The sequence below is a fragment of the Marmota flaviventris genome, chromosome 5, assembly GCF_047511675.1.
Source record: "Marmota flaviventris isolate mMarFla1 chromosome 5, mMarFla1.hap1, whole genome shotgun sequence".
Taxonomy (NCBI): Eukaryota; Metazoa; Chordata; class Mammalia; order Rodentia; family Sciuridae; genus Marmota; species Marmota flaviventris.
Window position 1 is genome coordinate 1,521,295 of NC_092502.1, and position 24,849 is coordinate 1,546,143.

General features: G+C 48.1%; 1 protein-coding gene across 3 annotated transcripts; it reads left to right on the forward strand.

Annotated features, from left to right (window-relative positions):
* Window positions 1-5,462: 5,462 nt before the first annotated feature.
* Window positions 5,463-23,584, forward strand: LOC114080824 (zinc finger protein 717-like). Of its 3 annotated transcripts, XM_027922440.2 has the most exons (5): window positions 5,463-5,697; window positions 7,510-7,641; window positions 19,525-19,651; window positions 19,874-19,966; window positions 21,741-23,584. In XM_027922440.2, the coding sequence occupies exons 2-5, from the start codon at window positions 7,567-7,569 to the stop codon at window positions 23,258-23,260; spliced, it is 1,815 nt and encodes a 604-aa protein (XP_027778241.2). In that variant the 5' UTR covers window positions 5,463-5,697; window positions 7,510-7,566; the 3' UTR covers window positions 23,261-23,584. The 3 variants fall into 3 exon arrangements, with proteins under 3 accessions (XP_027778241.2, XP_027778242.2, XP_071468000.1); XM_027922441.2 differs by lacking the exon at window positions 7,510-7,641 and having other exon boundaries at window positions 5,464-5,697; XM_071611899.1 differs by lacking the exons at window positions 5,463-5,697; window positions 7,510-7,641; window positions 19,874-19,966 and having other exon boundaries at window positions 19,242-19,651.
* Window positions 23,585-24,849: the final 1,265 nt, after the last annotated feature.

Consider the following 24,849-nt stretch of genomic DNA (forward strand, 5'->3'; position numbering starts at 1 on the left):
TGCCTTTTCCCCTCAGGGCCCATTGTTACCAAAAAAAAAAAGAATTTATGTGAAGAGGTTTAATATTTGCCTTCCCTCTTGTTGTGGGGCAGGTCACTCAGAAAACATATCAAGTCCCAGTTTTGTCCAAACTGATGAGTCTTTACTCCAACTGGCTGGGACTGCTCCCTACAGGACCAAGTTGTCTCTGCAGGAAACAGCCTGAGACTCAAAGTTTTAGGATATTTAAAGGCAAAAATTGCAAAAACCACATCTAGGTTGACATAGCTGCGAGCAGGTACAGAAGCTGAACTGGGCAGTTAGCAAGACAATGCAATGGGTATATTGGTATTTCCCATGGGGCTTTCCAGGGTGGCATTGCAGCAAGCAAGCAGAAGGGAAATGGGTCAAAATGACCCTAATTGAATACAAGTTAGAGAGTGGTTACTAATATCCAGACAATCAATCTCTAATAGGGTACATTGCCCAAGAAAAATGGGAGCCAAAGAGAACAATTTCACATTGTATACGAACTGCTATTTTGTGTTGCCAAGTGTGCTATGCTTGGTAACTATTAATGGGTACAGAGGCAGGGCTTTCCCATGGGAGATGCATTTCTCACATGACATGGAGTCTAAGGGTAAAATGGAGTCTGTTTGGTCATTGCTCATATAGCCTGGTCCATAACACTCTGGGTCAGAGAGTTTTGTGGGGAGGTTGCCATTTTCCACATCTTTCAGGGTACAATGCAGCTCCATGTACTGACATTTAACCATAGGAGCATCAGCTGAGAAATACCTGAAACAAGATGACCAGGTAGCAGAAGCAGAAAAAAAAAATATCTGGGACAAAAGAAACCTCACTTCCCCTTTAGGTTTGGTGCAATAAAAAGTCTAAGCTTTACAAGCTAAGAGTCCCTAGGTTGTTGACAAGCTTGATCTCATACAAGGAGGGTAAAATGCATCCTCCAATAGAATCACACTAACTCCCTGGTCCTGATATGGCCCAAACTTGTTATGTATAAAAGTAAAAGCCCTGCTGTATAAGGGCTCAGACTTTGGGAATAATCTTTTGGGGCCCTGGCACCACTAATAAAGTGTTGCTTCCAGATCTTAGTGTTCTGAACCTCATTTCCAAATATAAAAGAACCCCAAATTAGTAAAGACATGATTCTATGCATGGGTGGTGAAAGAAAATTGGCACAGGACTGATCACACAGACACACCAAGGCAACAAAGAAAGTTCATTGTCACCAAAGGCTCAGCAATATGGAAGGAACGAGGACCCGTGACTACCAAAGGCTCCTCCATCACCAGCCCTTCACACTTCAATGGCCTCCTAGAGGCCCCCATCCTCCCTCCTTCTTTTGTTTGTCATAGGACATTGTAAAGCCATCAGATAATTCCACAGAGAAAACAGGTGAGGATGCCATAGGACTCCTGGGTAGCATTGGAGAGTGCAGATGTGTCTTGGGTGGTGTCTGGGGGTGTAAAAGGAAACTGGTGTTAGGCCTCTTGTTGAGGTGGGAGAATAGAGGCACCTGCTGGGCCATTTAGTCTGCCAGATTGTCATCTGTTGTAATAATGAATTATCTGTATGATAGGCCGGCTTTACAATGTACTATGCCAATAGAAGGAGGGAGGGGAGGCCTCTAAGAGGGCATTGATGCGTGACGCGTTGGTGACGGAAGAGCCTTTGGTGGTCACGGGTCCTCGTTCCTTCCATATTGCTGTGTCGGCCAATAGTATATAAAAGGCCTATTTGGAATTTGTGTAAATGGTCAGAGACTTCCCCTTAGCTAGGGTAGATGCTTGGTTAGAGCTCCAAGTTCTGCCTGTGGGTTGGGGTGTTAGGAGGTGAGGGGCTAGCCTCCATCACCTCTACAGCCATGGTGACAGTGCAGCCTGCTATTCAGAGGCCTTCATAGGAAAAGGAGCTCCCATCCCTGAACCAGGTGTAGGAGGGTCCCTCCAGAATATGGGAGGGATGGGGAGTAATTGTTCTTTAGTCTCTATGCAGGAATGGAGAGGCTGATGAGAATCTGTGTCCCTGGGAGGAGGAGACAGAGTAGAAGGATTGAGGGGTAGACTCGTTTTGAAGGTCACAGTGGGGTCCTCAGTCCACGAGACCTGGAGGGAAAGGATGCGGGAAGGGGCAGTGTCTGAAGACCCGCATAGGAGAGTGATTCAGTTCACTGGTGGGGAGAGGACTGTCAGAAGTGACCCAGATGTGAGTTTCCTTGACTCCTGGATTAGGATGGCTGAGGAGACCAGTACCTGAAGGCAAGGTGCCTATCCCCATACTGCTGGGCAAGGCATCTTGAGAGAAATGCCACTGCTGCAAAGGATGGTCCCAATGGTGGCCTCGTGCCCTCAGGGCAGATCCTTGGTTTTCTGTTACATATAGAAAAAGGGGTGGGATGGGTCAGGCAAGTGAAGGGCTGGGGCCTGCAGGAGGGCTTTGGAGGGCCTGAAAGGGGATGTTGATGGGTGTGGTGAGGAGCTCTTTGTGGGGGCCTTTGTGGTATGGTAAAGGGGTCGGGCCAGCAGAGAGTGGTTGGGCATCCAAGCCCTAAGGAATCCTTTTAATCCCAGAAATGAGAGTACTTCAGCCTTGGTAGTGGGAGCAGAAGGGGAGAAATGAGGTTTTCTGATCCCTCGTAATGGCTTTGTGGGATGGGAATCAGTTGGAAGCCCATGACGGTGGGAAGTGAGAGCTGGACCTTAGAGGGGGGACGTGGTGTCCTCGCAAGGTCAGGAAATTTAGTGACTTGGCCGTGTGGGTTTACTGTGGTCTAGGAAAGGACTGCAGAGAAGAAGGATCCATGTGTGGGAACAGGAATGACCATGACAAGGATAGGTGGGGGAAGTCTCGGGCCAAGGCTTGTCCAAAAGGTGGGGGCCATCTCTAAAGCCTGAGGAAGGACTGTCCATGTAAGTCGAGTGGACACCTGAGTGTCTGGGTCAGTCCAGGTAAAAGCAAAGAGGTCTTGGGAATCTTTATGTAAGGGAATGGAGTGTTGAACCCCAATACAAAGAAAAGACCACCGACTCCAATTTTTTTTTTTTTAAAGTTTATTTTAGGATCATGGTTTCTTTTTTTTAAGATATTTTTATAAGAGAGAGAGAGAGAGAGAGAGAGAGAGAGAGAGAGAGAGAATTTTAATATTTATTTTTTAGTTTTCGGCGGACACAACATCTTTGTTTGTATGTGGTACTGAGGATCGAACCCGGGCCGCACGCATGCCAGGCGAGCGTGCTACCACTTGAGCTTGTATTGTGTACACAAAGAGAGCTGGTCAGGACTGTCTCAGAGAGCAGACCCACAGCTCTCCAGGAACAAGGTTTTATACAGCTAACAGGATTTTGACAAGCATAATACAAAGGCAGACAGCAGGTTAGTGATCTACACGGCTTAACATTTCAAGGTAGGTAGTAAATTCAGATCCCAACATCAGAATTTATGAGGCTCCACTGAAGTTTCAGAGAGGGTTTTATCTGGTCAGGGGGAGCCAGGATTTATGAGGTGCCACTAAGGTTTCAGAGAGGGTTGTTATCTGGTCAGGGAGACCCAGGCATGGGTGAGTTCAAGGCACAGGCAGGAATTCCAAACAAGTTTAGAAAACTCAGTAATTTATAGTAAAACAGAAATTAACTTTTCATGACTTTGTGATGAGATTGGCTCCCAATCATAAGATGCAATTAGGCTGGGTTCATCAGAGAAGAAGGCATCCTTAAGGTTGAGGACAGAAAAGTATGCTGTGGAGGCAGGGATAGAGGACAAGAGAGTGTATGGATCTGGAACAATGGGGTGTAAAGGGATGACTGCCAGGTTGATGATGCCCAGGTCTTGGACCACATGGAAAGCGCCTGAGGGTTTTTTGACAGGGGTGGGGGAAAATGGGTGTGTTATAGGGAGACTGCACAATACAATAGGCCTTTGGCTAGAAGGTCAGGAACTATGGCTTTAGATCTCTTGAGGCTGTTTAGGTACTGAGCTTCGGATGGAAAGAGGGTGGATCCTAGTGTGATGTGGATGGGATCTTGGCAGGTGGCCTCAGAGGGCTTGTGTACGTCCCATACCTGAGAATTGACCAAGGATGGGGGCAAGGGTGTTGATGAAGAGGTGGCTGTGATAGGAGGAGGAGGAGGAGGAGGAGTGGAAGTGGGGACAAGTCCGGGGAAGATTAAAGGAAATGGATGAACCTAATTTACTTAAAAGGTCTCAACTTAGTAAGGGAGTAGGGCATTGGGGGATGATGAGGAAAGAGTGGGACAAAAGGATCTCGTGAATGGAGCATGTGAGAAGTGGGTCTTTAATGGTTGGTACGGTTTGCCTTACACCCTGACAATGGAGATCGTGGAGGTAGAGGTGGGTCCCCAAAATTGGACAAGTACTGAGAGTGTGGCCCTGGTGTCCAATTCGAAAGAGATGGGCCCACCTGCTATACAGTGGTTACCCGGGGCGGTCGGGGCGCTGGGCTCCCGGGCACCCTCAGTCATCTGTAGCTGTCCCACAAGGTCGGCCTTCGGCGTGGTGGGTGTGTAACCTCCCGCCTCACCATTGGGCAAGAGGGCAACCAACTGCTCAGTGATCCACTCAATGGCATTTAGTTCAGGAACCGGAAGGTTGGCGAGGGTTAGGTCAGGCCCTGACCCAGTGGCCCAGCTGACCACAACCACAGCACGCTCCGGAGGGCTCTCTGTTCTTTTAGGGACAGTGGTAGCAGTAAGAGGTCGCTGTTTGACAGCTAACCCTGCAGGCCTTTTCATCTCCACCACCGTACGGTAGAAGGCTACCTCGGGGACTTGACCTCGGAGGGGAGGGCCTCCCTCCAGCTCCGCGGGTCTAGCTTGGGCGCCGGGCGGAGCAGGCCGGGCGAGGCGCCCTGAAAGGAGCACTGGCTCCCATCTGGCCAGGCCCACGGGCGCAGCAGCGCGGGAGCCCCGTGAGCACCCTCCAGACACCCTGAACATCCGCCCGGAGCCTGCCCCGGGCCACGCCCGCCCCGGGCGTCCTGACTCGTGACGGGAGGATCTCCCACGGAGTAGCGAACGCCACTGGCGACGCCCCGTTAGTTCAGCGGGTGATAAGCTTTTCCTGATTCTTCAGAAGAAAACAGACATTGATTTCCTGTCACTTAACGAATTAAAACCCAGACAGACCTTCCAAGGTCCAACACGCTCGCCTGCAGCATCCCTAGCTAAACCGCCCGCGCTGCGAGCGCCGCCCCCACACCCCGCGACCGCCCCCTAACGGGGAGGGGCTGCGGTCACGCGCTCAGGGCGGCCAATCCCGGGCCTCCGGCAGCGCGCCCCGCAGCGGACGGCCCCGCCCCTCGGCAGGACCGCCGGGCCCTGGGGGAGGCAGGGTCGGCCGCCGTCGCCCGCTCCGCTCCGCGCGCTTCCGGAGTCCTCTGCGCATGCGCCGCCCCCCCCCCCGCGCCATCTTGCTGCGGACGCTCCCGCCCCCGCGGCAGTCGGGCTGGAGTGCCGAGTGCTTGCTGGGCTGGGCCGCGCCTCCGAGCAGTGGCGCGCGGGCGCCAGCGGGAGCTGGGAGGGGACGGGTGCCGCCGCCAGGCCCGGCGGGTGGGTGCGCGCCGACACCTGAGCTCACGCCGGGCCCTGCAGCTCCCCAGGCCGCTCGCCCGCTGCGACTGCCCCGCTCCGCCCGGGGCGCCGGTTGACGCCCCCGTTCCGTTGGGTCGTCCCTGCCGAGGTGAGCTGTTCAGTAGCTCGAGCGCCCTGCCCCACTAGAAGCAGGCCACCTGCGGCCGGCCGCACTGTGTGCCCGTGGTGTCACTGGAGCCAGTGGGGTTTCTGGGGCCCTCCGGCTGCGGCGGCAGGGCTCTGCCCTGGATGCTGGGACTCGCTGCTCCGGAGCGTTCCGAGCCAGGTGGGCGGGGGTTTGGCTGGATTGGAAGCCAGCCTTGAAGGTAGATGGAAGAAACCTACGTGTCAGGTTCTGTCTTCCCACAGCCGGTGGCCTGTGCGCTGCGGGCTCGGTCGACCCGAGTTAGCGGCGGCGTCCCTCTCCTCCCCTGCGGTCCCTTCCCTGGGCACCTGTCCGGGCGGGGCCGCTGTGCCCCCTCAGCTCGCCCTCTCTGCAGGGGGAAGCCCCGATTTCAGGGAGGGGGATTCCACCTTCACTTTAAGGACAGCCGCCCGCAGTTGGAGCTTACAGTGTCCTATACCAGACTGGTGTCCAGGGACAGTAAGTTCTAACGGGGTTGGGGGTCCTGCGTGATGATGGCCCCCTAATCTTGGGGCAAAGTAAAAGTAAGCCTTACAAAGTCTGAAGGAAAGTGCCGCCAGAAAGTTCGCCTCGGCCGCATTTTCAGAGGAGGCCAGAGAGTGATGCCCTGGATGGGCTTTGCCTGGCCCAGACAGGGGGAGACAGGAGCCCTGGACTGGGCTTTGCAAAGCTTGGCCCAGACAGTGGGAGACAGGAGCCCTGGACTTGGCTTTGCCTGGCCTAGACAGTGGGAGACAGGAGTCCTGGACTTGCTCTGCCTGGCCCAGACAGCAGGAGACAGTAGCTCTGGACTTGGCTTTGCGAAGCCTGGCCCAGTCAGTGGGAGACAGGAGCCCTGGACTTGCTTTGTCTGGCCCAGACAGCAGGAGCGCAGCAAGGCTTCTCTAGTAATGCTCCACCAGAAGCTGTCACCAGGTAGGCAGTTCTGGAGGTTTGGGACCAGTTTTCTGTAAAGAGTTCAGTCAGACTGAGAAGGGGAGGCCGGAGCCTTGGAAGTGTTATCTATTGGAGGGGCCTGAAGGTGTGGTCTGGGGTGGAGAAATACCTGTAATACCTGGGCAGTCTGCCCACAGTACTCTTTGAACATTCCATTTCTTCATTGTTCCCAAATTGCTTCCAATGTCTTACCTCTCAGACCTGGTTTATCACCAAATCTGGCATCTAGAAATCTGCTGATCTTCCCTCTGACCTGATGGATCTTCCTGGTAATTCAGGAAAGGTTGCCAAGGAGTCTCTACCAAATATGAAAGTTTTATTGTTTATTTTTATTTTTATTTATTTATTTATTTATTTTAATATTTTATTATTATTTAATATTTATTTTTTAGTTTTCGGCAGACACACCATCTTTGTTTGTATGTGGTGCCGAGGATCGAACCCGGGCCGCACGCATGCCAGGCGAGTGCGCTACCGCTTGAGCCACATCCCCAGCCCCTATTTTTATTTTTTTGTACTGGAGATTGAACTCAGAGGCACTCACCACTGAGCCACATCCCCACCCTATTTTGTATTTTATTTAGAGACAGGGTCTCACTGGGTTACTTAGCACCTTGCTAAGTTGCTGAGGCTGGCTTTGAACTTGCAATCTTCCTGCCTCAGCCTCCCAAGCTGCTGGAATTGCAGGTGTGCGCCACTGTGCCTGGCTAAAGGTTTTAAAAATTCAATTTGTGGAAATGTGACTTGCCTTGGATCACTCTTCAGCTGGCCTTATCCGTTTTGCCATAGTTAAGTCAAAACAGGCATTTGCTAAAAATCTTTCTTTTTGGTCTTTTCCAGCCAGTGTGTTGGTCTGAGCAGGAGAATCTAGGACCACGCCCCCTGCCCATTTCCCTCATGACTTCACCTTATTCACCTTTTCCGCCTGTTTCCAGTGTTTCCAGGAGCACTGAAAAAATGAGTGAGACTCCAGTGAGTTGTTTTTATCCATTCCTCACTTGCTTTACATTATACTGCATGGGGTTTGTGGGTCCATGACTTAAAACAGAAAAGTAGAAATAAGTAAAACTGAGTCTGAAGTTAATGTTCATAAATAAAGTTGGCACACAGTTAGGTGCAGGTTTTGACTTCAGGGTCCTCTCCTTGGAGGAGCAGTGGGTACCTGGCCTTTCTGATGTTGTGCTGGAAAGGCAGACACATTTCTCACAGGATTGGAGGGAACCTGAGGAAAGAGCCTGCTCAGCTTTCATGAAACACTGTTTTCCTGTTGTGGACTCTTCACTGCTTTACAGCTTCCTTAATGAGGTTCTCCTGGAGTTCTTCAGAGAGCGTGGCCCACACAGCTTTGGAAGGCTGTCTTAGATGTCAGTGGGGCTGAGTTGACCCCAGGGCCTTCAGCGCACCTGTTCATGCAGTGGCGCTCATGGAAGGCTGTGTTTATGTTCCTGTGTGTGATGGTGCGGCAACTAATGGAATGCTTTTCTGTTGCGCAGACACAGCTCATCTGCACATTAACCCACTGACTGTGGTCTCAGTTCCTCAGAAAACTCACCAGGAACCCACACAGTGAAATCTAGTGACTGTTCTCAGGTCTTGACTTGAGTCTGTTGAGTTTGAAACTAGTGTTCTCAATTTTCTCTTGGAACTCTTTAGTTTCCATTCATTTTTTTGAAGTTTTTTTTTTTAAAGTTATGTATGATGGAATGTATTTTGAGATGTCATACATACATTGGGTATAACTTCTCAGTCTTGTGGTTGTAAATTATGTGGAGTTACACTGGTCTTGTATTCATACACGAACATAGAAAAGTTTTGTCCTATTCAGTCCCTTGAACGTCCACTGCATGCCCCCATTGTGTGTCAGCATCCACATATCAGAGAGAATATTAGGCCTTTGTGATTGGCTTATTTTACTTGGCATGATAGCCTCCAGTTCCATCCATTTATTGGCAAATGCCATAATTTTATTCTTCTTTATGGCTGAGTAATACTCCATGTGTATATGTACCACTTACCTTCTTGATGTAGCTCATTCAGATAGCTTATCTGTTTTCCCCTTTGTCCCAATCTCTCTTTTTTTTTTTGGTGATACTGGGGATTGAACCTATCTACTGAGCCACATCCCCCCCCACCTTTTTTTTTTTTTTTTTTCTTTAGAGACAGGGTTTTGCTGAATTGCTTAGAGACTTGCTCAGGTTGGCTTTGAACCTGTGATCCTCCTGCCTCAGCCTCCCAGGCCTCTGGGTTTCTTGAAGAAACCAGCCTGACCTCTTCCTTAGCCTGTAGACCACACATTCAGCTCTCATGTTGGCAGCTGTCCAAAGTGCAGATGAAAACCACATCCTTTTGGTCTTCAAATGTGTTCGCCCCTCTCCAGCTACTATACAGACCATAAAGGTGGGTTCTTTGGACTCAGACCTCATCTCACCTGGTGTCAAGTCTAGCTGCTTTTGTTGATTTTTTCCCTTTTGTTCTGTGCCTTCAGTAATGCCCCTGGGGAAGAGGAGCAGTCGGTGCTCACGAGCACAGTAACTGTTCATTGCATTGGAAGTGCCATTCTTGGAAGAATGTGGAGGCTGTGCTCCTGGGTGATTAGGTCTGTCCCTGTGGGTTATTTCCCTACACAGAGTGACTCCTTAGCATTCAGAGGTTAATGGGGCAGTTTTGAACAAGGGTCAGTTAATAGAGTTGATAGACAATGCAAAGAATAAAAACAAGATAAAGATTTTATAATGTGTATCTTTGCTTATGGAAGTTTATGTCAGCGATTTGATCTATAGTTTTTATCAATACATAGTTTTATTTTGTAATTCAGAATAACTGGCATGTTTGTAAGCTCTTTTTTATTTCTGATAACCACTTAAAATGTGAAAAATGAATGTGAAACAGTTGTAACTGTTTATGGAATATACTTGTTAATAGTTGCTTAAGGAAGAAAGTTTTAAATCCACTTAACTGAACATAAAATTCATAATTATAGCTTCATATCTAACATGGAACCTACTTTGTTAATTTACCTTGAACTTAATATCCAAGTCTAACTGTATCCTCTCTGTTCAAATGAGGGTACCACCTAAGGTCTCTAAAGAATTTTTGGTCTTCTAGTTATCAGCTGAGTAACATGGAACTACAGAACCTACAGGCTTATTATGTGTCATGGTTCTGTGGGTCAGGCAACAGGACTGGGCAGTGTTGGTGGGCTGCTTCATGATGCCAGTCATCTTAGCTGGAAGAACCCTGGTGGCCGAGGACCTGGGGCCACCAGCCTCTCTGGCTCTGGCAGTCTCGGGAAGTCAGATGTGCCTGGCTTCTCTGGAGACCCAGGTGGAAGCTGCGAGCCTTCTGTGGTCTTCCCTCAGAAGTCTCAGATGGCCTTCCCGACACAAGCCTGGTCAGGCACGTCCCTAGGACCACTTTTGCTTAAGGAGAGGCCTTTAGACTCTGCCTTTCAGAGAGAGTAGCGAGACACACCAGTTGTTAGTGTGCTGTTCCCTCCCTTTCTCTCCCATGTGAAGCATGTTTTGTCGGTCTCCAGAGCCTCAAAGCCCCTTTATTGGTATCAGGGATTGAACCTAGGGGTGCTCAACCACTGAGATACATCCCCAGCTCTTTTTGTTTTTTATTTTGAGACAGGGTCTCAAAAGTTACTTAGGACCTCACCGAGTTGCTGAGGCTTGAACTTGGTTTCCTCCTGCCTCAGCCTCGCAAGTCACTGGACTAGAGGAGTGCGCCATTGCGTCTGGAGAAAAAGGTTTTAGAGAAACCTTTTTGTATCATGGTGTTGGTAGAAGGCTCAGCTAAGTCTTGGTGACCAGCCATCTGTACTTCCCACACACCCCCTCCATACTGAGGAGATAGGAGTGACTCTGGTGGACACTCCCTGCAGCAGTGGTCAGAAAAACTGCTCCTAGTGGCCACCTGCACTGATTTTTAGCTTAAAGTCCAGTCCTCCTCCCTGAGAAAGGTGCTTTGTGCCTCCTTACTCCCCTGGCTTTGCCATTCTCTATCAGTGTTCTTCTTAAACATCTGGGTTCTTGGTGGAACATCTTTTGTCACTGTTTTTGGTTATAAGTGGGGGATCCAGCAGCCTCCTTTTCAGTTTTTTTCTGACTCCAGACATGAATTATAAGAAATACTTTCTTTAAGTGAAGTGAGCTCCAGCTGTACTGGCATGTATTAGTCCTGAGCCACCCTCGTACTCTCGGGGACAGGCTTTTTGTTCTCTGGCAGCCGCTTCTGTCCTGGGCACTGGGGGACAGCCTTGGAAGGCCCACTTTTTACCAGCCCACTCTGTGTCTCGCCCCAAGATTTTAGAATGCTGAAAATATTTTTGGTCTCTGATCTGGGCCACAAAGCCGTTTCTGACTTCTAAGGAGTAAGAAAAACCAGGGATAGAAATAGTTTTATTTCAAACCTGCAGAATGTTGGATCCTCCATATTTCTTCCAGATTCTGTGTGGAAATTAAACATCCTTGCTTATTAGTTCATTTTTCATCTTTTTGTTTGTTTTTCTAGATCCTATTTGTTTAGATACCTACCCCCCCTCTTTTTTTTTTTTTTTTTTTTTGGTCTTGGGGATTGATATCAGGTGCTTAACCACTGAGCCACCTCCCCAGTTCGTTTTATTTTTGAATTTGAGACAGGGTCATGCTAAGTTGCAAAGGCTGCGTTTGAACTTGTGACCCTCCTGCCCAAGTCTGGAACAGCAGGTGTGTGCCATCCCAGAAGAAGATGGCTTCATCTTTTGGTAGCATCTGTTTGGTCTTATAGCAAGTGCCATGTGTCATGGCTTTTTATTACTGTAGCACCCCATTTCTGACTACCAGATTCTGTTCTGTTTATCTGTTGTGCTTTAAAACCACCCCAAAACTTGTTATAAGGGAGAGAGAGAGAGAACCAATTGAGAATTCCCATCCAGCATATATGCATGTACGTTATCATCAGGGTGCCATTTGGGGTCCAGGTCCTTCAAGTCCTGAACAAAGAATTGAGCAAGACACAGAGGTAGCAAAGTACAAAGTTCTTAAAGGTGAAAATAGCACCCTGTTAGAGCAGAGTGGGCCAAACAAGAGGGTGAGGCAGGGGCGCTCTCAAGGCCTCAGCATCTGGAAGTTAGGGGTCTTATGTCCTGAGCTGTGGAGCATTCTCTTCCCTACATGGACCTGACTGATGACCTTACCCCATTTACTCCCATTGGTTACCTTACGATACAGGATTAGAATATTTTCTAATTTCCTTCTCCCCATTGGTTACTTAGAAAACATAATTAGAATATGGTGTCCTTTACCCCATTTGTCATTTTAAAATTCACACCTGTGGCTGGAGTTGTCACTGTCGTGAGTCCTCAGTGGTGGGAGTTGTCATAGTAATAGAATTTATTGTAAGCAGGGACAGGACTCTTCTCCTTGTACGAGATGAAGCTGAGCATGGTGGTGCACACCTGTGGTCCCAGTGGCCTGGGAGGTTGAGGCGGGAGGATTGCACGTTTAAAGCCAGCCTCTGCAACTTTAGCAAGGCCTTGAGTAACTTACTGAGACCCTGACTCTAAATGAAAACTAAAAAGGGCTTGGATTTGACTCAGTGGTTATGAACCCTTGAATTCAATCCCTGGTACAAAAAAACAGTAGAGATGGAAAAAAACATACAGTGCTGACACTGTTCAGGGACAGCAAGAGGAGCTCAATGTCCCTTCTGCTTCCACTTAAAAGTGTGAGTGTGGCTTTCTCCTGCCACTGCAGGCCAGCCTCCCTTCATGGCTTCCAGCGCTGTCCCACCTGAATGCTGCCTTGGTGGCTAGAGATGAGAGCTCTCAGGAAGCTTCCCTCCAAGGTGACCACTTGCCTGCGAATGTCAGGTGGCTACCTTGTCAGCGTGACCCCCTGGAACAGGTGCCTGCTTGCTTTAAACCCCGCTAAGAGATTCTCTGCATAGGAACCTACTAGGATCTTGCCCTTGCCCCATGATCACCCACAGTTCAGACTCTGTCTTCCCACACTCCCGTCACCTGTGTGCTCCTCACTTTTCTCACCTGTGTGTGTGCTCATTGCTGTGTGTCATGTGTAGGTGCACAGTTGTATATGTCATCATATACAAACCCTTTGTTCAGATCAAGGAAGAATAGCAGGAGTCTTTTTCTTCTTTTAAAGAATTAATTTTAACATTTCTTGCAAGACGGGCAGTTTGTGGGCTCTCTCATACAGCGAGGAGGTCCATGGAACAGGGTAGAGGAGAGTGTGGCTGCATAGTCACTAATCAAGACCTCCAGAGACCAAGGAGGAAGCAGGTCTGATTTTAGTGCGCAGTTACCATATATATACTCAGGCAGTAGCTAAGCAGATTACAGGCAGCCACCAGTGCAATGTCTACTAACTGTACTTGCAGCGACCAATCGAGGAGTGGGCTATGGAGCAAGCCCAGGGACTGCAACACATGACCTCACGCCCAGGGCTATGCCTACGGGGTAAGCAGCCTGCTGCTCACACACTAGCACGAGGGGAGAGGCCTGCCACCTTAAAGTATGCCATGAATGCAGTACCCCAGGCACTTGTCCCCACATCTCCCCCCTCTAACTGTGCTGCAAGGACCTCAGCCAGCATTGCTGTTTTTCGTCTAGTGGACTTTACATGGTTACGTAAGCATCTCACAACACAAGAAAAAATTATCACTATGATAAACAGTAGGGCCAGGGTAATAGCATTATAAGGATTAGTTAATTTGGCTATCAGGTTTTTCCAGTGCTCAGTCAGTCCCTGGAAGAAAGAAGAGGTTGTCAAGATAGACACCTTTGTCTCATTGATTTTGACAATTGCCTTAGTAAGGTTTTGCATAGTCATAACACATTAGCATCCCAAGTGCCCTTAATATGCAGAGAAAAACTGGAGAAGTGTAAGGTTACATTTTCAGATACAGCACATTGGGTGACACAAGTACTATGAAACTCAGGGTCACAATGAGCCTCTGCAACAAAACAGAATATCTAGTTGTTCCTGGTGAGGTCTAGTTCTTGCTGATGACTAAAATAGCAGCTTGGAAGATTTTATTTAAGTCACTTTGAATGGCAAAGGCTTCTGCCACGGCAGTGGACACATTGTTCACAGTCTGAGCAGCCTGGATACTCCAAGTGAATGAAGCAGTGACAGTGGTTGTGGCGGCATTGGTGGTCACCAGGGCAGTAATCCCAGAGATGATGTTAATTGCACACCTTGTCTGTTGTAGGATCATTTAGAAGATTCTTCATCTCCATGTCCCATGGACTCCTCAACTCTGGACAGGGTCACTGGAAGCCAGATTGCTGGGGGCACTCTGAAGAAAAATATAGGTTTAGCTTTCACAGCAGGGGTTAGACAATTTGTGAGCCATCAGGATATATTGACTGCACAAGGGATCTCTGTATGAGTGACCTTTATGCCATCATTGATTATTAGCATGGCAAAGGGTGGCATAACACAAACTTGTGCATAGTGGGTATGGGTATAATTTGTCACAAAGGCAAATCCATGGTCAAGGTCTGGACTCAGTATAGACCCATTCATCCAGCCGGCTGTTGCAGCTAGCAATATTGGTGTGATGTCCATCATGCCATACTGATTTCCTGTCTACTGGTTGGTAACGGCTTGTCCCGTGAGCAGTTACTGCAGTGGCCCGTAGGGTTTGGGAGCACATCAGTTACATTCCAGGGAGCTGCGCCTGCCCAGGTGCATAGATATTGTTCTTCCCCAGAGAAATTCTTCTTATCAAGTAGATAAGCTATGGCAGTGACACATTATTCCATAGAATGCTACCATTATCTGAGGGGAGCTTTCCCAAAGCGTTATTGGGCATGTTGGCAGCAAGGGTTTCTTGCATTTGTCATGAGGGAGTCTATGGCTACAGGTAGCATTAACTATACTTCTAAGGCCAGTGAGAGAAAGCCCAACACAAGACTTATTACAGTTATCTATAATAGTTTCTCTGGAAAGAGTAAAACAGAGGGGACTGTCCTGATTGTAGGTCTCATTATTATCAACTATGGAGAAACAAATGGGCAGGGTAGGTATGGAAATGCTGGTATTTCAGGTACAGTTACCTGATGGATAACTCAGGATCAGTAAGGTTGGAATTATTGGAAAAGTGCTTAGGTAAAGTCCCTTCACAATTAGCAACTACTAAAAGTGATGGCCTAGTGACCAAAGCTCAATTTACCTCATGGGAGGCTTCACTATTAGCAGTGAGCATTGCACACACTAGGACCATTGTCATAGGCCCAGGGATGGGATTGCCACCAGGCAAAGGGGCCAATCTGGTGGCTTATTCATAAAGACCTTTATCACCCCAGGTTTCTCTACATGAGGTCTGTTTGTGTTGTTGAGTCCTTTGCTTGTGAGGTTTCTCCTCCAGAGTTGGTTCCTTTATCTTATTGGTTGGTGGTTCTGGGGGTCCAGGGCTTGTCTTTCTGGCAGGCACCCAGATGGGGTGAGGCTCCTCTTAACCTATGCAAACCCCCGACCCGTGGTTAGGAAAGGCCTCGGACCATCCCATGCATTTGTTATGGGATCCTTCCATGAGATCATAGGTAGATGGGAGGGCCCCAAGAGGGGGGCCCAATGCTTATAGGCTGCTGTTTCCATAGAAGATTTTGACATTGAGAGAAAAATTAAAGCAAATAAGTTTTTGTTCAAGGCATCAAGAGGGGATTTGGTATAGTTTCCCTCCTGTTTTGTAGCATGGTCTTTAATTCCTTGTGTGCTTTTTCTATTATGCCTTGAGTCTAAGGGTTGTAGGGGATCCCAGTTAAGTGCTATATATGCCAATCATTACAAACCACTTGAAATGTCTTGCTAGTATAGATCGGCCCATTGTCAGTTTTAATAGACATGGGAACATTTGTAATTCCAAAACATTTAAGTAGATGGGAGATGGCCTTTTTTTGTGGTTTCTCCTGTGGGGGCTGTGGCCATTACACAGCCCGAGTTGGTATCAGTGATTATATGAATATATGTTAAATTTCCAAAAGGTACATAATAATGAGTGACATCCATTTGCCATAGAGCATTAGATTTTAACTCGGGGATTTACTCCAGCAGGTTGTGCAGGGCCAATGGGGAGAAAAGGTGCACATTTTTTGCAGTCTCTGACTAGCTGTCTGCAAGCTTCCTTAGTCCTACTTTTATGCAGCTACCATCACTGAGGGCTGCAGAGAGGCTTGAACTGCTTGTGTCCCTATATCCTGGGGGGCCAAAATCCACTCATCCAGTGTGCCATTTCAAACTGGAGCCACTGCTGCTCTGTGTTCCTTATTTAGTCCATCCCAGATCAACTTCTTGGCTAAGGCCACCCTGGCTCCTTCATGAGACACCTTCCCTTCTTCTGCCTTGTTTACCCTATCAGTAAACTGTGGCAAGTCCTCTGTGGCCTTCTGCCTTAAGCCCTGTATGGAAACTGTCCCTCCCCCAGCTGCCAACTTCCTCCAGGCTCTCAGAGCACAGAGCCACACCTGATTGAAATAATTTGGTTGGCCTGTAGCCTGTACCGCAGGGGAACTATAGTTCCCTCTCCCTGCAAGCAGTCAGCTGGAAGGCTAACATTTGTGGTGTGGTTAGGATCTCCTTGGTGTTCACATTCATCACAGGAGAATGCCTTCCACTTCAAAAATGTTGCAGGCTCAAGAGCTGCTCTGGCTAGGTCTCTCCAGTCCTGAGGGCAATTTAGTTCAAGACTGAGTGATTCAAGCGTTTGCTCTGCAAGGTGCTCTGGTGTGGGGACCGTGTTGACTGGGAAGGCTTGTACTCCCTCACCCCACTTCTCATCTCTTATCCTACATAGATGTTCAAAAGGATCTCTGGCTCCTGGAATAGGTTTCTGGGACACCATGTCTGGAGCCTGTCTGGTGGCCTGGTCATTTCCAAACTGTCATAGTCCTTTGCTGGCTTTGGCATTGCCTCATAAGGAGGCAGTTGCCATTGACTCAGGGAAGGATATCACCTTTGCCTGTCAGTAGAAGGCGCACCTGCACCACTTGTGGTCACCTCTTCCTGCACATGAAGGCTAGAGGTACCATTTCCTGCCTTTCTCCCTCCTATACCTGCTGCGGTTGCTTTTGAGGTAGAATTCTCCCTCACCTTTTTCCCCCATCTGTCTCTCACAGCCTCATCTTCCCTCAGGGCCATCATTATATGACCAGGGTCTGTTGCAGGTTCCCCTAAACTTTGCTGAATGGCTGTCACAATAGGAAAAAATGTAGTGATATATTATACCCCTGTCTCACTTCAGCTTGCTGCTCATTTGACATTATCTTGTCCCATATCCTAGGATCAAAATCATCAGCAGTATTGATCCGTGGGTTAGTGTTTATTGTTATTATTATTATTACATCTCAGAACTTCTGGGCTTCTCTCTTCTTCAGGATTAAACCTCTAGTATCTAAGAGAGTGTGCAGCACTTGCAGCTGCGAGTCTGTGGTGGAACTCAGTAGGTTCCCCATTTTCCCTTCTTCACTGCTCTGTGAGGGGCCACACCCTGTCTTACAGGCTTACCTCAGGTCCCTGCTCGGGCACCTGCTATGTGGGCTCTCTCGTCCAGCAAGGAGGTCCCACAGAACAGGGTAGAGGAGAGTGTGACTGCGGAGTCACTAATCAAGTCCTGCAAGACCAAGCAGGAAGCAGGTCTGATTTCAGTGTGCAGTTACCGTGTATATATACTCAGGCAGTAGCTGAGCAGATTACAGGCAGTCACCAATGCAATGTCTGCTAACTGTCCTTGCAGCCACCAATCGAGGAGTGGGCTATGGAGCAAGTGCAGCGACTGCAACACATGACCTCATGCCTAGGGCTGTGCTTACAGGGTAGGTAGTTTGCCGCTCACACGCCTAGCATGGGGGAGTGGTTTGCCACTCAGGCGCCCTTAACATATGCCATGTGTGCAGTACTCCATGCCCTTGTCCCCACAAGGCAGAAAATTCTCTCAGGTGTCCATCTTTGAGGAGTGTTGTACAGTCTTAGCCAGTGAGACTTTTCTCCAGGCCCCTCTCATTTGTGTGACTTGTGGAGAGGTTGGGTGTCCTTTTCATCTTTGTTCTTCTATAGGCAGATTTCTTCTTGCTGGCTTTATTGATAATTTTTTTCAATTTTGTTGCTAGGGATTGAACCACTGAGCCACATCCCCAGCCCATTTTTTTGTTGTTTTATTTTAATATTTATTTTTTAGTTATAGTTAAACACAATACGTTTATTTTACTTATTTATTTTTATGTGGTGCTGAGGATTGAATCCAGGGCCACACACATGCTAGACAAGTGCTCTACCTCTGAGCCACAACCCCAGCCCTGTTGTTTTATTTAGAGACAGGGTCTCACTGAGTTGCTCAGGGTCTGAGTTGCTGAGGCTGGCTTTGACCTTGTGACCCTCCTGCCTCAGCCTCCTGGGCCACAGGGATCACAGGCATGCACCACTGTGTCTGGCTATGTTTTTATTTTTTTGAGTGCTGTTTTAGCATATTACCCAGTTTGACATTGCTTATTTGAGAACTCCAACGTATTGGCCATATCTGTCTGATGCCTGTTCTTTCACCTCATGTTGTAGTTTCACCTTTGCTCTGCAATGTGGTTTTCCTTCTTCCTAGGCACATGGTGTGCTGGGTAAATGAACTGGAAAGCATAGGCGTGCTGGAAGCGGTCTTAGTTTCTTCGCCTGATATAGCAAAACATCTTGTACTGGGTGCTTTGTAAGAAGCAGAAATGCATTGCTCATAGTTTCAGTGGCTGGAAAGATAAGATTAGGTGTCTGGTGAGGTCCATCCTTCCTAAGTGGGGCCTGTTCTGTGTCCTCACATGGTGAGATGTGCGAAGAAACCCCCTTCCCTTCTTTCTCCCGTGTTTAGGGGGTAGTCCCACTCCTGAGCTCCTTCCACACAGGACCAGTCATGTCCCAAAGGCACCAGCTTTTGTTCTGATGCGTTGGTGTGAGGCTTCAGTGTGCAGGTGTTGGGAAGACCCCTCCCCCTCCCCCGGGGACGTGGGCCTCAGTTTTGTAAGTCCTTCTTCTGTGGAGCTTCTGCCTCTGGGTGGGGGTTTCATATGTGTTCCCTGTTGTTATTGAGTTTTCCTCCCCTGTGGTGAGTCCAGATGGCCAGAGTGGACTGGATTTGGGCGTTTCTGTCCTCCTCTGGGGATGGCTGGTATGGGCTGAAGCTGGGTATCCCCTCCACCCAAGTAACTCAAGCTTAAGCTCTGACACAGCACATCAGGTCAGGCTCTGCCTAAGTGGCTTCCTGGGGACCAGCGAGTTAGGAAGAAGAGTGCTTTGGTCTGCCCCACAGTGGAAGCCAGGGAGTTCTGAGGTGCACGCAGTCCTGGTGTGTTTGCCTAGCCCGTGTTGTGTGGTGCTGTGGCTGGACTGGAGTGGGGACTTCATGACCTGAAGAGCTCGGCACCTCTTCTTTTCCAGTGAGGTGCATGTTACGGCACACAACAGGGCTCTCCTTTCTCCTGTCTCACCCCAGTCTGTATAGAAATTGGGTCCAGATTAGTGCGTTAGACACCTTCTTCCTGGTGTTTATACTACGTCTTCATGCCAGATCACATGGTCCTTGGAGCAGCAGGATTTTAGTCATGTATATTTCCACTAACAAGGATGGTTTTAGGTCTATAAGGTAAACTTTGTGAAAGTCTTTACAATAATTTAATAATTATAGTGGCAGAATTTTTCTGAATTTCCTTTCTCCCTTGATGTAAAGTACAAAGCAAACTCTTAATTTTACATGAGATACTTGGACACACACACACACACACACACACATACACACACACACGAGTTAATGCCCAGATTCTTGTTTTTGTGCCCAGGGAAGAGGGCTTGGGCTGAGGAGACATGTTCATTACAGGGGATGGTGTCCTTTGAGGATGTGTCTGTGGACTTCACCTGGGAGGAGTGGCAGGACCTGGATGATGCTCAGAGGACCCTCTACAGGGACGTGATGCTGGAGACCTACAGCAGCCTGGTGTTCTTGGGTGAGTGAAATGCCCCAGTAACTCCCAGAAGGAACACTTTGTTCCTTGGTGGTAAATGTAGGCACCGTTTGTAACATTTCATGCCGCTTAGGTTGAAAACTCGAGTCCGTGAATAACACATTACCCATCTCTAGCCAAAGGTTCCTGCAGGCCCCTTCATTGCCCAGCTTCTAGGTGGGCTGCTGTCATTCTCCAAAGTCCTGCATTATTTCTCATTAACAGGGCTTTTCATTACCAGACCTGAAGTTATTTTCAAGTTGGAGCAAGGAACAGAGCCATGGCTGGTTAAAGAAGCCCTGGACCGGTGCCTTCCAGGTCAGTCTGTGTGCTGGGCATGGGAGGCCAGGAGGAACAAGCAGGGCAGAGGTCGGCCTTGCCCCGCACCCTCACACCTTGTCGGCTCAGGGAGGCCGTGGTGGCTCACGTGCCCCTGCTCTGTTGAGTTCTCCGTCCACTGGCACTAGCTTAAGCCCACCTTCCCTGTGGCTGCTTTTGCTACCACATTTCCAGTGTCCTCATTGCCCTGGTTTCTCCATGCTGTGGACTTTGTTCAGATGTTAGTTCACACGTTCGTTTATCCTTTCTGCGTATCTTAATTGAGCAGATTTTAAACTTGATAATATTATAGTTGTACATAATACCACAGTGCTCAAAGTGATGCCTTTTTTTCCCTATAGTTTACAGTCTGATGAGAGGGAAATGAGAATGATATTATAGGTTGTTGGATTAGAACCACAAGGCGTATTTAATCAGTGAGAGAGAGAAGTGTTGTGTGATGGTTCAAGAAGGGGGTCAGAGAAGGTGATATCAGGGGATGTTAGAAGTCTGCTTTGGCATAGCTGCAGTTTGAGTTGCCATTTTTCCAATGTTGATATATAGCCTATAGGAAATGTAAAATCTAAATTCAAGAGTGGGACGACTTAGAGATATAGATTTAGAAATCAGTGGTTTAAAGCTATTAATTAAGTCATTTTTATTGAGTAAGTCATCTTTACAATTGATAAGAAAATGAGAAGAAGGGTCCAAGAGTGAGCCTCATGTACCACAATGTTGGAAATCAGGAAGCAGAGGAAGACCTGGCATAGGAGCATGATAAGGGAGGTCCTGGACTTGGAAGAGACCAGGAGGTTCTGGTTCTCAGGGCCAAATGAACCAGTGTGTGTTGCAGTGCTCAGACTTTTGGGGGAATGGATCTTGAATTCAGCATTTCTGCCTTCCATTTGTGGAAATCATTCTAAAATAACAGAATGATAAATGAACAGGAGATTCCATTTTCTATGACACTGGGAGATAGCTAAACACCAACACAATACAGAGCAGAGCATTACCAAGCAGGGCCATGTACTGTACCTTGGAAATGGTACTCCAGGGCTGCTGGCCACAGAAGTGGTGCAGAGCTAGAACCTCTGGCCAGGAGGGTTGTCCAGGTTGTGGCTGCAGTTCCTCAGGCCTGGTTCAGAGGAACACAGGGAACTGGGTTCAATTAGGAATTTGCAGGAAGCTGTCCTGGTTCAACATGGGGAAGAGGAGTTTTTCTTTTAATTTGAAATCCCCTAAAAGCCTCTAGCCACTTCCCAGGGAGTTGTGAAAACTAAATAAACACATATGGTTCCCATCCCTAAGCCATATTCCTTCCAGACAAATGACCTTCCTGCAACTTCAGGTAGCCGATCCATAAAGTCTTTCCAGTCTTCAAAACAGAACTGGTATGAATGCCAGCAGGAAATACCCACCATTGTTAATAAAATAGAGGGAGGAATTGAGAAAATAAATGGCCAAAAGTTAGCACTTAGTTTAAAATTGCAACCAGCCACTAAGGACATATTTTTACCAAATATTTCTTCACAATATAAAAAAGAAAAAAGTGAATCAATGAAAAGCAATTTAGCACTAGAAAATCAATTAATGTAACATTTCACTGTCAAAAAGAAAAACCATACACTTATAAAGCTAGTACTTATTGACTCCTATAAACTCTTATGCTGCTGTGATAGGAAGAAACTTCTTTACATTTACATGAGCATTCTACAAAGGGTGTTGACGTGTGGTTCATGGGAGTGTTTGTTTATTTCTTATTTTGTCATTTCAGATGTGCAGATAGTTGATGATGTGGTTGAGAACAGCCAAGAAAATCACAGAAGACACTTGTGGCAAGTTGTTGTCAACAGCAGCACATCAGCTAAGGAGAGACTTGAATTAGGAAAGGCATTTCATTTGAGCTCAAAATGTATTTCAAATCTGATGGTAAATAATGGGAACTCTTCAGTAATGAGACCTCAGGAGTTGGATGTGTACCAACTCATGCCTTTCCCTGGAGGGCCTGTTGTGAGATGCGCAGCAGAGAAGTCTGGTGCCTACGAGGTGCCCGGGAAGGCCCTCAAACACAGTGAACTCCTCAGCCAGAGCCACAATGCCCAGGCTGGGCAGCAGCATCTGGAAGGTGGGGGACAAGGGAGTGCCCTCAGCACAGAGAGGGGCAGCATGGCAGGGACCTGTTCGCACAGTGAGTGTGGGAACAGCTGTGCGTCTCCCCAGGCAGGGAGGAAACCCTTCACATGTGGTCTGTGTGGCAAGACTTACTCCAGAGCATCTGCCCTTGCTGACCATCAGAAAAAGCACACAGGAGAGAAGCCCTACAAGTGCAGCAGATGCGAGAAGTCCTTCTTTGTTAGATCTGTTCTTAGAGACCACCAGAGAACACACACTGGGGAGAGGCCCTACACATGCAGCAGCTGTGACAAGTCCTTCTGCCATCGGTCGGCCCTCATTACGCACCAGAGGATCCACACTGGGGAGAGGCCCTACGAATGCTGTGAATGTGGGAAGGCCTTCCGCAGGAAGTCAGCTCTCATCATCCATCGCAGGATTCACACAGGAGAGAAGCCCTATGAGTGTGAGGTGTGCAAGAAAGCCTTCTGTCAGAAATCAGTCCTCAGCTTACATCAAAGGACTCATACAGAAGAAAAGCCCCACGAGTGTGACCAGTGTGGAAAAGCCTTCTGCCGGAAGTCGGCCCTTACCATCCACCAGAGGATCCACACGGGAGAGAAGCCCTATGAGTGTGCACACTGCAAGAAGACCTTCTGTCAGAAGGCAGGCCTCAGTTTGCACCAGAGGACTCACACAGAAGGAAAACCCCATGAGTGTGACCAGTGTGGAAAGACGTTTTTCCTGAAGTCGGGTCTCACCATGCATCACAGGACTCACACGGGGGAGAAGCCCTTCAAATGCAGTGAGTGTGGGAAGGCCTTTTCCCAGAAGACCCACCTCCGGAGGCACCAGAGCATGCACACCGGGGAGAAGCCCCACACATGTGCCCAGTGTGGGAAAGCCTACTTTCATAAGTTGGATCTCACCAAACACCTGCGGATTCACACTGGCGAGAAGCCCCACATGTGTGCTCAGTGTGGGAAAGCTTTTCGCATGAAGTCATACCTCCACGTGCATCAGAGAACACACACTGGGGAGAGGCCATACGAGTGCAGCAGGTGTGGGAAAGCCTTTCGCCGCAAGTCGCATCTCAGCAGTCATCAGAAGACTCACCCGGAAGCTGCTCCGCATGGTGGAGACTGGCTGTGTGTGCTGCAGAGAGCCCCGTCTGTTCTCTAGCTCACCTGCCTACCCCTGCCTCTGCTTGCTGTGGGAGGAGCCTGCAGCTGCCTGAGTCCATGCAGTGTAGACACATGGGACCAATGTTGCTTCCAGGTTAGATGACAAACATTCCCTGTGATGCTGTCAGATGACAGACATTCCCTGTGACGCTGCCCGAGTTCTTGAGTCCCATGATACCCAGGGTGGCCTTGAGAAATCTTGTTAGAGAAGGTGATTGTGACCGAGAAAGAGTTGCCTGAAGAGATCAGATGGCTTCTCCTCTTTCCAAGCCTCCATTTATACCTCGTAGGAGTGAGAAATAAATCCTCCTCTGTTGAGCCATTTTTCGTGTGATCTGTTTGCATTACAACCCACTGAGGCACATTCCCTGTACAAGCTTTTGAGAGAAGTTTTCAGCCCTTGTTATGAAATTCACACAGAAACCTGTCATCATCTTTTATTCTTTGTTCAGTTTACCAGAAAAATCAGAGGAATAATGCCACAAATTGGGAACACCTTTTCAGGCAGAACACGGAGAATGAAGTAAATTTTTATAATATCTTTGGTGTGTCAAAGCTTTGAACATAACTTTCAGTTTTTTCATATACCAGAATTTTTTGTAAAGGGAAAGCAACTGATTTATGTGATAAGGATATAAATTTTCAAATAGGTTGCACATAGTATCACAATGCTTGTTGAAGTACTGGACCATTGGCCAGTAGTGATGTGAGTGGTGATGTGGCCTGCCAGCAGGTATTTGACTCTATCTGCAGGAACTTGGGGTTGTCGTAACTGGAGTTCATAGGACCAGCCTCTGCACAAAGCAGCTCCTCCAGGTGGAGGGTTTGTGCATGAGCATTCAGCATTACCACGTTCTCTGACCGGAAACCCATGGTGGAGATGTATGTGTACACCTGCCATAATGTGACACATTGAGATACTCCAACTAAATACTGCTCTAGCTTCTTTATTCCTGAATACATGAAGTGTAAAGTATCATTGTACATACTTCCCCCCTACTTTTCTATTGTATAAAATTTGTGTAAATAATATTACTAATCTGATTTTTGATTGGCAAATATAACTTCTTTCTGAAGTTCGCATCTTTCAGAGTCAGCCAGTAGGGTTTTTTTTTTTTTTTTTAATTTTAGGTGGACACAATTTTTTTTTATGTGGTGCTGAGGATCGAACCCAATGCCTCATGCATGCTAGGTGAGCACTCTACCACTGAGCCACAACCCCAGCCCAAACCAGTAGGTTTTTAATACAAGCAAATACACAGAAATGTGTGAGTCAGGCATGTTGTTAACGTCTTAAGTCTGATTAGACAGATGTGAGCAACGGCCCTGACTTTCCTACTCCGTGTAAAGCAGTCTGGAAGGAAAGTTTCCCTCTGTTGACGGCAGACATGAGTGTGTGCTAAGGAGCTGTGTGATCGAGGGGTCTTCGTTTGCAGTGATGTGCCCTGTGTGCATTTCCGTTGGTGGGGATAGTGACTCTTCCCTCTGTTGATTGCCCTTGCTTCATACCTGGATGGGGAGTGCTAACAGGACTTGCCTCCAGGGTTGAAGTGAGGCACCTGCTGGATGCTGCAGAGCTTTGAGCAC

Coding starts and splice junctions, on each gene's coding strand:
- LOC114080824 (XM_027922440.2), top strand. CDS start 7,567: ATGACTTCACCTTATTCACCTTTTCCGCCTGTTTCCAGTGTTTCCAGG. Junction 7,642..19,524: donor AAAAAATGAGTGAGACTCCA/GTGAGTTGTTTT, acceptor TGTTCATTACAG/GGGATGGTGTCCTTTGAGGA. Junction 19,652..19,873: donor CAGCAGCCTGGTGTTCTTGG/GTGAGTGAAATG, acceptor TCTCATTAACAG/GGCTTTTCATTACCAGACCT.